This window comes from Manduca sexta, chromosome 19 (assembly GCF_014839805.1).
Source record: "Manduca sexta isolate Smith_Timp_Sample1 chromosome 19, JHU_Msex_v1.0, whole genome shotgun sequence".
Lineage (NCBI taxonomy): Eukaryota > Metazoa > Arthropoda > Insecta > Lepidoptera > Sphingidae > Manduca > Manduca sexta.
The window spans coordinates 1,946,486-1,959,357 of record NC_051133.1 but is presented as its reverse complement, the minus strand read 5'-3'; the positions used below and the strand labels follow the sequence as shown (position 1 = coordinate 1,959,357).

At 35.2% G+C, this 12,872-nt stretch overlaps 1 protein-coding gene across 1 annotated transcript in view; it reads left to right on the top strand.

The window, feature by feature from the left end:
- The window catches only part of LOC115440710 (exostosin-2), a 42,802-nt gene extending 30,233 nt beyond the window's left edge, over positions 1–12,569 (top strand). Inside the window, exons 6-7 of the mRNA XM_037440365.1 lie at positions 5,388–5,546; positions 6,513–12,569. Of these exons, the coding sequence (XP_037296262.1) occupies positions 5,388–5,546; positions 6,513–6,734 (381 nt within the window). The 3' untranslated portion in view covers positions 6,735–12,569. The remainder of the gene's footprint in view (positions 1–5,387; positions 5,547–6,512) is intronic.
- Positions 12,570–12,872: the final 303 nt, after the last annotated feature.

Here is a 12,872-nt window from a genome sequence, read left to right as displayed (position 1 = left end):
GCAGCTCTTGATCGAAGTCACTCCTACTATCTCGTGACATACGTTTTTTAATTCTGTTTTGGTTTAGGGTTTTATGAGTGGAAAGTCCTTAGAAATTTATTTTATTTGAATTTGAACTAAACTAGTTTGTAGTGTTATTAATGTAGACAGAACATATCAAAATTATTTAGTTTTTTTTTTTTAATTATGACCTCACAAGCAAACATCTTTGATGAGAATCGATCTTTTAACTAAACTTTCTAAATTTTTTATTGACATTTTGCTATGACACCCCAGTTCAAGCATACCCGCGCCCAAAAGCCAGTTAAGTCAATCTTAGTAAAACAAACTGACATGAGCCGTCCGAGGGCCATTAATTGTGACATTCAGTGTGGCGTGCCCGCATTTACGGCGCCGCAGATTGACTTCGATATAAACGATACACTGATACCCTCTCAACGGTCGTAGACTTCGATATAGCCAATACGACACGAGAGTCGGTGTTGCTTAATTTCGAGGCCTGTGATTGGTTGAGTAACTAACGCGTGAGTCACATGACATTTGTTGACCAATCACAATGGAACGACAAGGGTTCTCGTGTCGTGTTTTTGTCACATTCTGAGGGTGCTGGCTTATTTTATACTCCGTCTAGATCGATGTTTGTGGCGTGTTTAAGCGTCTATGAGCGTATTTGTCTACAGTTTTTATTATCATCAGAATGTGCCGTCTGCTTTATGTTGAGCTCAGACCCGTCGACCTAATGAAGTAGTCGAGACAGTTCTTACATAGCATTCAAAACATAATATTGTAAAAAAGCTTCTTGGCTACGCCTCTGTTTGGCCCTAATTATAACAAGTTATAACTAGACTACCAATCAATTTTAGTTGTTGCCTTAAAATAAATACTTGAAGGAACCCATAGTTGCCTACGTATGTCGCGTTCCATGATCAGCCTGTGTATACACGGTTCCAACAGGCCGGCACAATTGTGGCGACTGTCGAGGGGTAATCATCTTTCGTCAGTCGACATCCTATAGGAGCCCACTCCACATACTATCATGGTCACTATGCAATGCTCGTATAAAAAACATAATTCTAATTTATGTTTATGTAAATAATAACAGCAAACTGCATCGGAAACATTCACATCAAAATAGTCCGGAGTGCGACAGATATCACTTAGCGCTAAAGTGGAACACAAAGTTCCCTCGCACTTGTTCCGAGGAGGCGCTTTTGTTCCCACTTTAATGTTATCTCTAGTTTTACTGCCCGTTAGAGGAATAAAACATAACGCGAAGGTTTTTGAGTTATTTTTAGCAGTTTTTTAGGTCTATTCTTGCTTTATCAAGCGAATAGTTTGTCTGTTTGTTTCTTCGAGTATAAAGCGATGATTAAAAGCATAGGTTACAACAATAAGTTGACATATTTATAAATTGACACCGACGAATGATTTTATTTACAGTCATTGGCTTCATCTAATTATTTATTCAAAATACAACCCTAATGTAATCAAATAAGCACTATTGCCATCGAAATTGAGGCATTTACAGACCGATAAATAAGCAATCGCAGGCACAAGCCGTATTTGCATTGCATCTAATGTAGTTAATGATTACACGGAGCGTTGTCGGCGCGCCAGATTCCGCGCGAAATCAAATGTTGACACGCGCGTGATAATCTGATAAGCGGTGTTTGTGCGTGTTTTGTGCCGCCAATGTGGGTAATGTGACATTTAGTTTGTGTGAAAATTTGTTGTTAAATAATCGAAATTTTAGATATTAAGAATTATATAGAGACTAAAAGTTTTGTTAATGGGTATTTCTCAAAATAAATGTAAGTAACGAAATATTGTTATGAAATTTTGTCTCATGTCTTTTTTTGTTGGTCTTAGTACATTCCTTCTATTAAATAATATAATATATCTTGGATATTTATTATAATTAAGCCGAAATGTTGATGTTTATGCATGTTGTGTTCACATCAAGAAGGTTGATCACTCTATGAAAATAATTGAATTAATTATCTCTCGTAAGCTGTATTGTGTAGAACTAGTTTTGTTAATGTCATAAAAAATAAATAAAATTAATGTTAATATATTCTTTTATATATGTTTTATTCTAGATAAAGAAAAAAAGCATGAGAGAACATATCGTAATAAAACGATTTCGTTACGTAAGTATATTTATTTTGAGAAAAACTCAAATAAGAACCAGTATGCCTGCTATTTATAAGCCTTACGGTTCTGATTTCGCTGAACGTTCATTTTAGTTGAATAATTTAAGGTGCCTTTAAGGGAAAGTCAACGTTGGGTTACATTAACTTTCCACGAGCTGTTTTTCTTCATCGTTAAAACGAGCAAAAAATCAAATTAATACACATATAACATCTAAAAGTCAGGTGTGATTTGGAGGCGGAGTTCGAACCTGCAACCCATCGGCAGTTAGCTTTACTCGCTAGTACGCTAAATAGGTGTATAATGTAAATACATATATGACCTACAAAGAGATAAAAAATCTCTCCGTGCTATATTTAAGATGGCATAGAAATACTTTTGCGAATAACCGACCTACATATTTCTCATCGTTCATCCGTTATGTTTGTTTACATATATTCTGAGAAATCCAAGGACGCGATTTCGAATCCCAGAGAACTATTTTGTAATAGGTAAAAAATCACAATAATAGCTTTGTCTACAAAAACCTATTTTGTGTATAATGGAACCCTGATCATTCCATCTGTTTACATGTCAAAGTTCGTTGGCCCACATACAATCAGATGAACGTGGGGCCAGTAAACACCGGTCAATCATGATTTAAAATAGAGCGAATCGGCGAGGCGGCCTTCAGCCTAGCGTCCGACTAAACTGTTTCAATTGTTCCTGGACACGTGTCAAGGTTGGGGAGCGAGGATCAAGACATATATATCATCACGACTTTTTCCTATCAGGGGTGGGTAGAAATGTAACACGTCAACATTTCGTCAGTTTGTAATATGGGGTGAGTTTTCATTTATGAGACATTTTCGGCCTGATATTGAGCAAAAAATTCAATGTTTTATAAATTTGAAGAATAAAACCCGAGACCTCGTCGCGGCAGTCGTACCACAATATAACTGCACCAACGAAGCAATAAAGAAACATTTCTATATTATGTTTGAGTCATGCTATAAAAATATTTATTTACAGCATAGCTGTATGTATAGTATAGCTGACAAAAGGCAACAGTGACTTCCTGATGCGTTTATTACAAGTAAATATCGGAATCTAGAGGACCCCCGCTCTTCCCTGATCCCACTCTTTCCCCAAGAAGCCCTCGAAGAATGGTGGCGTTTCTGGACAGAATACATTACTCACGTCATAAAAATGCTTAGTAGGCACAAAGAATTCCGTAACAATAAACTTTGTGTTCATTAATTAATCCTCCAAAACAAGTTGACGTCAGCCAGACAGCCGGTTTTGTATATAACCGACTGAAGAGAACAAGCCGCTTTGATGATAAGTGATAGGATCGTTCAGAAATACTTACAAGCAATTTTGCCCAGATATTTGATTTACCTACGTGTGTAAAGTGCTATCACTTACACCATTATTTTAGATATACAGTTTTATTATGTTCAACCATCGATATATACGTACTACGTACTAGATCTGGCGTTCCGAATACTCACTGTGTTCAACTGAAGTGTACTGCAATCCGGTATTGGCATTTTACTTATTATCTATTGAAATCGCTTTAGTACTGCATGTTTAAAGTTTGGTTCGACGACGATAGATGTTTTAGCGCTGCAGCACACTTTAAAAAACTCAGAACCAACTCTTTCTAACTCCAGACTTTGAACAAAATAGTCAATATACGTCATATAGACTATACGTCAATGTGTTCAACAATTACGTGTTTTACAATATTTATCTAATCGGAACAATTTACATATCTATTGAGTCTTGCATACAAAAGACCCAGTACAATGTTTTTGAGATATACGTAAAAAATTGTAACGTCGACCTCACACTAAAGATTTGTTTACGTTCGGCTGCCTGCCGACGTCCAGATTTCGTAATGATGGCATTATGTGCTATAAGGTTGAAATTCGCGCGAAGATTAGGCAGATTTTTACACATTTCGGCACTATCAAGGAGAAAATAGACGGCTAAATAAGGCTTAACTAATGTTCAAACGCTGTGTTTTTGTCACATTTTTCGATAATCCAGTGATAAGACAGTGATCAGGCTAACAAAGGCGATAGGTCCATATTACCCGATTCTTGCTTCTCATTCGTGACTTATGTAAAATCTAATTATCATTAGAACGATTTACAGAACGCATTTATGCATATTATTAGTATCTATAAGTCGTGTTGGGTTTCGGAAAATATCACGATTCGTCAATGCAGGCTATTCCTTAAAAATGTTTAGTCCGGAGTGTTGCAGTCTCTGGTAGTCATGTCTATTATTGTTTCGTGAATCGTTAGTGCGTCATCTGAATGTTTTTCGCTGGGGCATGATGACTGATGCCGGTATTCAAACATGCAACATACCTGTATAAAATTTAAAAGTGTAAGCGCTGTAGTTGTTTTCTTTTGAAATAAAAGAAAGAAAGAAGAAAATGTTTTTCGATATGGTGTTACATTTGTTGGCCTGACAAGGGTCGGCTTATACAAACACTCTTGAATTTAGGATGAGCATTTAAGGCGCTCGCAACTCTGAAATTAAGTGACAATGCTGTGGGCTTCGCTGGACTTGTACAGTTTTTTTACAACATAGTTTAGTCGACCCATCCGCGTTGGTACCACAATCTCATAGAATATTGCGGGAAGTAATAGCTAATGTCAATAAATCGTTTTTCTTTCTTCCTCTTTCTTTCTTCTATGTTTTTCGTGCGGTTAACGAAATTCTCTGAATCATCAGTTATTATAACATCAACTTTGCCCCAGAGTTATGGATGGTGATGATCATTTAGAATGTTTATAATGTTCAGTCGATGATCAATCACACAGATGGTTCACGTGGCGGAAGGTGTTGAGATGTAATGTGGATACGATGTCGACCTTACTAACGTCGGAAGATGGAAATTGGTTAGTGGTGATGAGTGGTGATCTAGTCTTCGAATAAGATACGTAAAAACACACGTCGCGCCTTTATCAAAGGGGTAGGCACAGGTGCAACTAGGGCATCCACTTTTCGCCACGTGTGTTCCGTCTCATGATGTGATAGGTGGTGATTCTATCGCCATGGACGCAAATCCCAGACTCTGGGCTGATAATGAGTACAAAACCCCAATATCACTAGCCGACCTGGGTCTTCAGAGGTATTGTTCTATACGCGCAATACAACTATGCCACCTAAGCAATCCTTATACGACCAAGCAACCTACCTTTAGCCCCCTTTTTTATAAAAATTCTAATAATCCCCAGGTGCTGACTGGCGCCGCGTTCCACCACAAGATATGGTCGTGGTACTACACGCATCGCATGCCGGCGGCGGTGCGTCAGTGGGTCGACGACGCTTTCAACTGCGAGGACATTGCGATGAACTTCCTAGTCGCCAATGTCACCAGGAAACCGCCTATTAAGGTCTGTATGGCTTAAGGTATTGGTGAAAGGAGGGTAATTTTTTTCAGATCCCAACGATACAGAATTCTAGTGCGGCAAATTATACATAAGGAAACTATAGTTCAAGTATAAAAGCCCATAAAAGAGACGTATGAATCTTCTATAGTCGATAGAATAATGCCGGCTTGTTAAAACTATATAGTTTTGATAATTCTGTGAATTCTGTGCACACGCATACTTATAAAAATATCCATCAATATTTGTCCAGCATTCAATATGAAGGTACACATACCAAATAAAAAATAGTATCAAATATATGTCCGTAACTTAGAAGTCTAAACTGCATTGATAATGGTTTTCAACATGCACTGAATTTATCAAGAAAGCTATCGATAAAATGAAATATTTAGTATACCACTCGAGATAAGTATTGCCAAACACTAGACGCAAATATTTGTTTTAGACTTATAGGCACTGTCCTGAATGATAGATGGTTCGTCGCGTCCAAGGTGAAGCGAGCGGAGTGGTCACTTCACCCTCGGGCTGATATCATCTTAGATAAGGAACAGGGTCAAAGCTGAGCTTTATTCAATTTACAACTCAATTTATAGGTTAGGTTTAGATTTTTAGTGTTAGTGTATTTATTGTGATGTTTAGCGTGTTTTTTGTACAATTTGTACCCGATATGGGTAAATGTTCGCTCCTATCAGATTATGGGACGGAACACACAAAGGGGGACACTTGAGTGTCCTAATTACATCTCTCTCTACCCCTTCTGGCATAAATCCGTGATGTATGTTTTTTTTAACAAATATACCCTAATAGAAAAAAGTTTTCAGTATCACCTTATTAGTTAGATACCATAGTTGATTATAATTACAGCAAAATAAATTAATTTCGTTTTTTTACAAACTTTGCTTAATGCCGGGAACACAGTCCATTACATTGATACTTCACTTTAATATATATTTCATTCCTCATTTCCAGGTAACGCCGCGAAAAAAGTTCAAATGTCCGGAATGTACGAACACCGAGATGTTATCGGCGGACGCGCGCCACATGTCGCAGCGGTCGGCCTGCATCGACCGCTTCACCACAATATTCGGCCACATGGCGTTACAAGCCGTCGAATTCCGGGCGGACCCCCTCCAGTACCGGGAAACCGGTTCCGGAGTGCCGCACGCTTACCCGGACATTGGCGCGTTGTAATGGATTGGTTTGGGCTCTCTTATGATTAGGGTTTGAGTTCCGGAATTTTTGTACCGGAATATTAATTTCCGGTATAACGGCTCCCTATTGTAAACAATTATTTCTATTTCATAAGGTGGAAGACAGTACGTAATTATTGGGGCAATTAAAAAAATTTCCGTACCGGAAAAAAATATCGGAAAAATTAAGTCAATAATGATGCAGTGTTATTAGTATAAGAGGGCCCTTAACTATGGAACTGAGGTAAAGGTATGGACAATAACAATTTAGTATGAAGGCTGTAATAACGATGGGTATATCGTCCCCAATACCAGGGTATGTAGAATAAATGACATTGTTAATTATTTACAATACTGACAAATTGTGTGGATTTTTATGGTGGCCAATTTTATTCAATAATAATAGACATTGTTAGATGTGAATTTTGTATAGAATCCAATTTAAATGTTTTTTTTTTCCCGGCGGAATAGGCTAAGGTATCGTGAACTGTTCAGCCTCTTGTTTTTATGTTAATTTAGTTTCATATGTTATCAAATAAATCTACGCTTATTTTTTAAATTTTTACGAACAAATGAGAACAAAATGTAATGACAAAAAATACTTGTAAATTTTTTATAAACATTGCAGGCGTGAGTAAAAATGTAATTATGACATCATGTGCACTCGACAAATACTCTATTTATCATGAATTTATTACAATAACAAAAACATTGCTCAACAACACATTTCAAGTGTCGCTATTTTATTATCTATGACTTAATAATATACAAATATATTAAAGAGCAATTAGAATTTGAAGAAGTCGGTTAAATATTAACAAAAAAATATATGTACACCATCAAAGTTCCACACAATTTGCTCGATAAACGAAAATTCCGACATACGCCACAATTATTTGCCAACATCTTACAGTGACGGAAAATCCGTCAGCCTCTTGTAACTAGATCTCACTTTACTTAACTGTGCCATGTTATACACCCTCGATATAGTAATAGTCATTTAAAGCGGAATTTTCCGTCACTGTACGCTCACAATCAAAAGTGCTTACCCATAATGATATACCCACACTGGTTTTAATGTGAACAGTTTGTTTTTGAGCTTAAGAATGCCTTGGGGAATTATTTATAGATTTTTATACATAAGCATTCGTTTGTGAAACGCGATTGTTTGACTGAAGTTGCTCGATTGTACGCACTCACTATGTTAAGGATTTGTTCCAATGTTCGGTTATCCACTTCCAAATGTTTGACCCAAACATATCTGTTTTGCCTCTTCGGTGCGACATGATATTACTAGTGTGTTGGTAATTGCGTGGTGGTCGATGGTAACGTTGGAATATAAGCAAATAGAAAATATAATTGTTTTTGTAAGTAAATGACGGGTAAAGTGTATTGTATATGAGTGTAATAAGTCAATGAGGCATCGGTTTGCTGTTTTAAATCGATAGAATTCGATAGTTGGCGTATATGGCCGAAGAGGATTTTTAAAATCGATTAAACTGTGACAAATATCGTTTAGATTTAAAGTATCGCTAAATAGCTCAAATAATTTTAGATCGAGGCTTTCACATGACATAATAATTTTAAGTTATGTTATGCGTGGACTTTAAATCTAAACGTATGTAATTGTACTTGCCATTCCCACGACAGTAGAAACGTATCAGTTCTACGACAATAAGTTTCTAGTTTTATGGACCCTGATTACTTTCATGTCAATTCTTAAATCTAAAATTCGTCGTTGATTTTGGCAAAAAGTGTACATGAGCGTAACATTCCTATAACAGTATTTTAATAGATTTGCAATGTAAGCTTATGTCGCTTTTGAGCGTCAGATAATGGGTGTCTTAAAAATCTGTGACAGCGCATATCGGCATGCAAATATCTTCGTTATTATTTAAAAATTTAAATTAAATAAACAGGTAAAATAATATTTAAAAAAAATTATCGCATAAAGATTTTATATGCGATTGTACACTTTTTGTTTGTAAAATCAGAATGAATTTTTAAAAATATGTACCTAATGATAAAGATGCCATCTGTCCCTAGGTGTGTAAAGCAATGATATTCTAAAGTGTTAGTGAAGGTATATTAGTAAGTTTTAGTAAAATAAAGGCTCGCGCAGGATCTGCCGCGGCGGCGCGTGGACATGCTGACTATAACCCGACTTAACAAAGCGAGGTTTGGATTAGCAAGAAAAAAGTGTTAAAACCCGCCATAGTGGCTCACGTAAGTGTGTCGCAGTCCGGGATCAGCCTGTGTATATTCGGTTCCAACAGCCATAATTATGTCGACTGTCGAGGGGTAATCAGCTCTCGTCAGTCGACATTCTATTGAACACCACTTCACTTACAATCAGGTGGATTGAGGTCACTTTGGCGTGCACGTATAAAAAAAAACTATAAAATTAAAGGCAAACCTTTCGCTATAAATATTGGCAAGTCGACTAGGCCAGCGTATTCTAAGGTAAACCTTCTCAGTTGATGCCGGTGTCTAATAATAATGAATAAGATAGAATGGATACTTCTATCTTATTCATTATTTAAGATGCTGTATTGTGCATTATGAGATTAACAACGAATATTGTAATCTCAACTTGGTCTGTTGTTAATGTGGTTTACCAGGCAAGCGACTTGTTCTTTTGTCAATCAGTCGTAGATTTTTTTATTACCCATCTAACGATCGCTTTTAATAAACGATCCCAATCTCAATCTTCAATTCCGAGATTGAACCAATCAAAATTAATTTGTAAGCGTCAAACAAACTGTTCTGATTGGTCCATTTTTGAGATCGAAAAAAGCGATTGGGATCGTTCATTGTAAAAGGCGGTGAGTCAGCATATTTACGCGTCGGCTCGACGCAACGCGCCAGCTTATAGTCCATCACGACATATCGGTGCTTGAGCGAAGTTTGAAATTATTCCTAAATAAATATAACTTGTAGATATTTATTTTATTATGTATAGATGAACGCACCATTGCGACGTAGTGAGATATAGATATAGATCGATGTATTTAATGTTTTATCGTCTGAAGGAAAAATATTGAAGTGTTTTTTCTTAGCATTGAAGCACTAAAATTAGGGTATTAGCAAGGAATGCCAAAATACAATTTATTTAGTTGTAACTGTCTTTTAAAAAAAATCAAAACCTAATATAAAATAATGTTTTTTTATGTATTTTAATGATTTTTTTGTACTTTGTATCAAATTGTTCATTAATATCGGCCAAACCGCTCGTATCAACTTTCCTGTGAAATACTGAGTAGTCGTCAAAAGAGGTTCGTAAAAACACGTCCATATACATTTTCATGATATAAATATCAATTCAGTATTCTTTCTTTGGACGCTAGTTTAAATAGTAGATTGTAATCGCATTCGCCCGCGCCCAACCGATGGTCAATGAATGGACTTTTGTCTCAGTAGTTTAGGTGTAAAGTTCGCGTAATGGCGCGGGTGAGTGTGGTCTACGTTAAGTGTAATTTTTGTAAGGTTTCATTGCCCCATTGAAGGTATAGTTCACACATTGACCGTGCCCTCAATTTGCGATATCAAAAGATACATTTCAGTGGATTATTTTGGTGTAACTTTATTGTTACTACTCGACATAATGAGACTTAACATCTCATGTCTCAGGACGAGCGCCGTGGAATACCAAACAATACTTAGTATTTCAAGGTGTTGGATGGTGTTTCTACTGTTTATGGGTGGTCGTATCGCTTACAATCAGACGGGAAGCTCGTCTCATCAGTTAAAGCAATAAAAAAAAACAATTTAATTGATATATTCAGAATTATAGAGATGTGAATGATTTTTTTTTTGTTTAAAACTCTAAGGAACAAAATTCGCATATTCAAATATTTTTTTCTCGTATTTATATATAACATTTAAAATTTTAACATTTAAAAAATATTTATATAACATTTAAAAAAACGATGTCTAGGTATCGATTAGTGTGTGAATTAACTTTAGAAGTCTAGTGCCGATATTATTTCAGTTTTAATAGTACCAATGAATTGTACTTTTATACGTTTTTTTTTAATGAATTAAGTACACTTTTATAGGAAACGCAATGAAATATATTTATTTAAACTTATTGCACGATTCAAATCTATAATATTTTTGTTAAATTAGATATTAATAAATATTGTCCTTTACAATTATATTAAAATTTAGGTGTCGCTCTTATACTACCAAAAGTATTGTAAAAATACGATAACGAAAAAATTTTTTTTTTTTTGTAATCAATTTCTATTTCTATCAATTCAAAAAATATTTGACAATTCTTTTATCTAGTAACACTAACACACTACGTGGCGAAGTCGGGTGAACACTAATATTGTCTGTTGTCGTATTTTTATAATTATTCTCGTATCTTCAATTGCTTGTATCGGCTTCTTCAACTTTACTAAAGACTGTACCACGTTTATGTAAAAAGACCCATCTTTTACCAATAATTCTCAATTAGCGTTTTTTCTTTCATATATAAATTAATTTTAAAACTTATTTTTAAATGATGACAATAATGGACGTGTGCTTTATTTTAGTATTGCCAGCATTTTAGCGCGATTATACCATGGCCGTTAGTTTATTCAGTTTTTTATTATTAAAATAACGTTGTTTGGGTCACAACAGCGTATAGAACATTCTTATTTTATTAATGTATATTTTGTATTAGAACACTCTATAAAATCCAGTGTATATAGTAATAACAATTTTACAAAATTTACCGCCATTTAAAAAAAAAAACATTTTTAATCTGTCGCGAAAATAGACCAATCAGTAAAACGGTTTTTTGACATGCTCACAAATAATTTAATTTGATTGGTTCATTCTCAGAATCGGATTGAAGATTGAGATTGGGATCGTTTGGTGCAAACTTGATCTGTTTGCGATGGGATGCAATAGGTTAACCTAAACTATTTTATAATCCTTAGATTTTTGTTCATTGTGAGTATTATCCCTGATGAATGACGGTCGTGCGTTGTTTCTTGCCCTGTTGTTACACAAACAACGATTGTATATTTAAGTAAGTCGTAGCCAAAGACTCGAACGCCTAGTCTCGGTGATGTGTTTTATGAGTATATTTTATTCGCATTTAATTATATAATCTGTAAGGGACAGTTGTCGGACGAATGTTACCAAAACTATATCAGAATGCAGACTGACGTGTGCACGTTTTTAACATAGTTATTTTTGCTAGATTCTAGTTGTGCGGGACACGGGAAAGAAATTATTTTGGATGGAGTTTGTGTGTGAATGCCTTGTTGCGATTTTTATGTCGTTACTGAGTCATAAGATTTTATTTATAAATATAACTAAAAAAATATACCAAAATAATGGTTCTTATTAATTTTTTACTGTAAAATGAAATAGTAAAGTCAAATTCGACAAATTGTAATTTCGTAATGTGGATGAATTGTAAAAATGTTAAATTATAATATGACGTGTTAATTCGTCAACGTCCATGCTAATAATAAATGTATTGAAAAGTAGAGTCCGTGTAATTTCTATCGCGTGTCAAACTGTAGTGGTAGATCAAACCTGGCCTAGAATATGAACGAAAGGTTTCATGACGTCTCGCAGGTCACAAGTACAGTTCACCGCAATTATCATATTTAAGTCATTGAAGTGAACAATATAAAGCGTACATATTCCAATAATGTATGTACAATATGTGTTGTTTGTTGTTTAAATGTATTTTATACTAATTTTTTTTATGAATGTTTATAGATTTTTTTATATTTTATCATTTACCTGTGAGACTATGAGTATTACAGAGCAGCTGTTAATGTAATAACGATTTATTTGATGTTTACATTTTTAGTGAATAAATGTAATGTATAATTTCCGAATGTAATATTGTTTTGAACGTGGATTTACATTATGTGCACAAGCCCGCCAATGTTTGATATTGTGACGTGTTTTTACATCGCAATGTCTGATGCGGATACTGTTTTAATATTTCTATTCTAATTCCATTAGTTTCATCGTCGTATTTAAAATATAAATTATTATGAATCTGTTTATTTTGACCGGACTGCCTTGGTGGCGTAGTTGTACTGCATGCGCGGTACATCAGCGCTCTGAGGTCCTGGGTTCGAATCCCGGGACGGGTAAAGTGATATTTGGGTTTTTCTGCTCA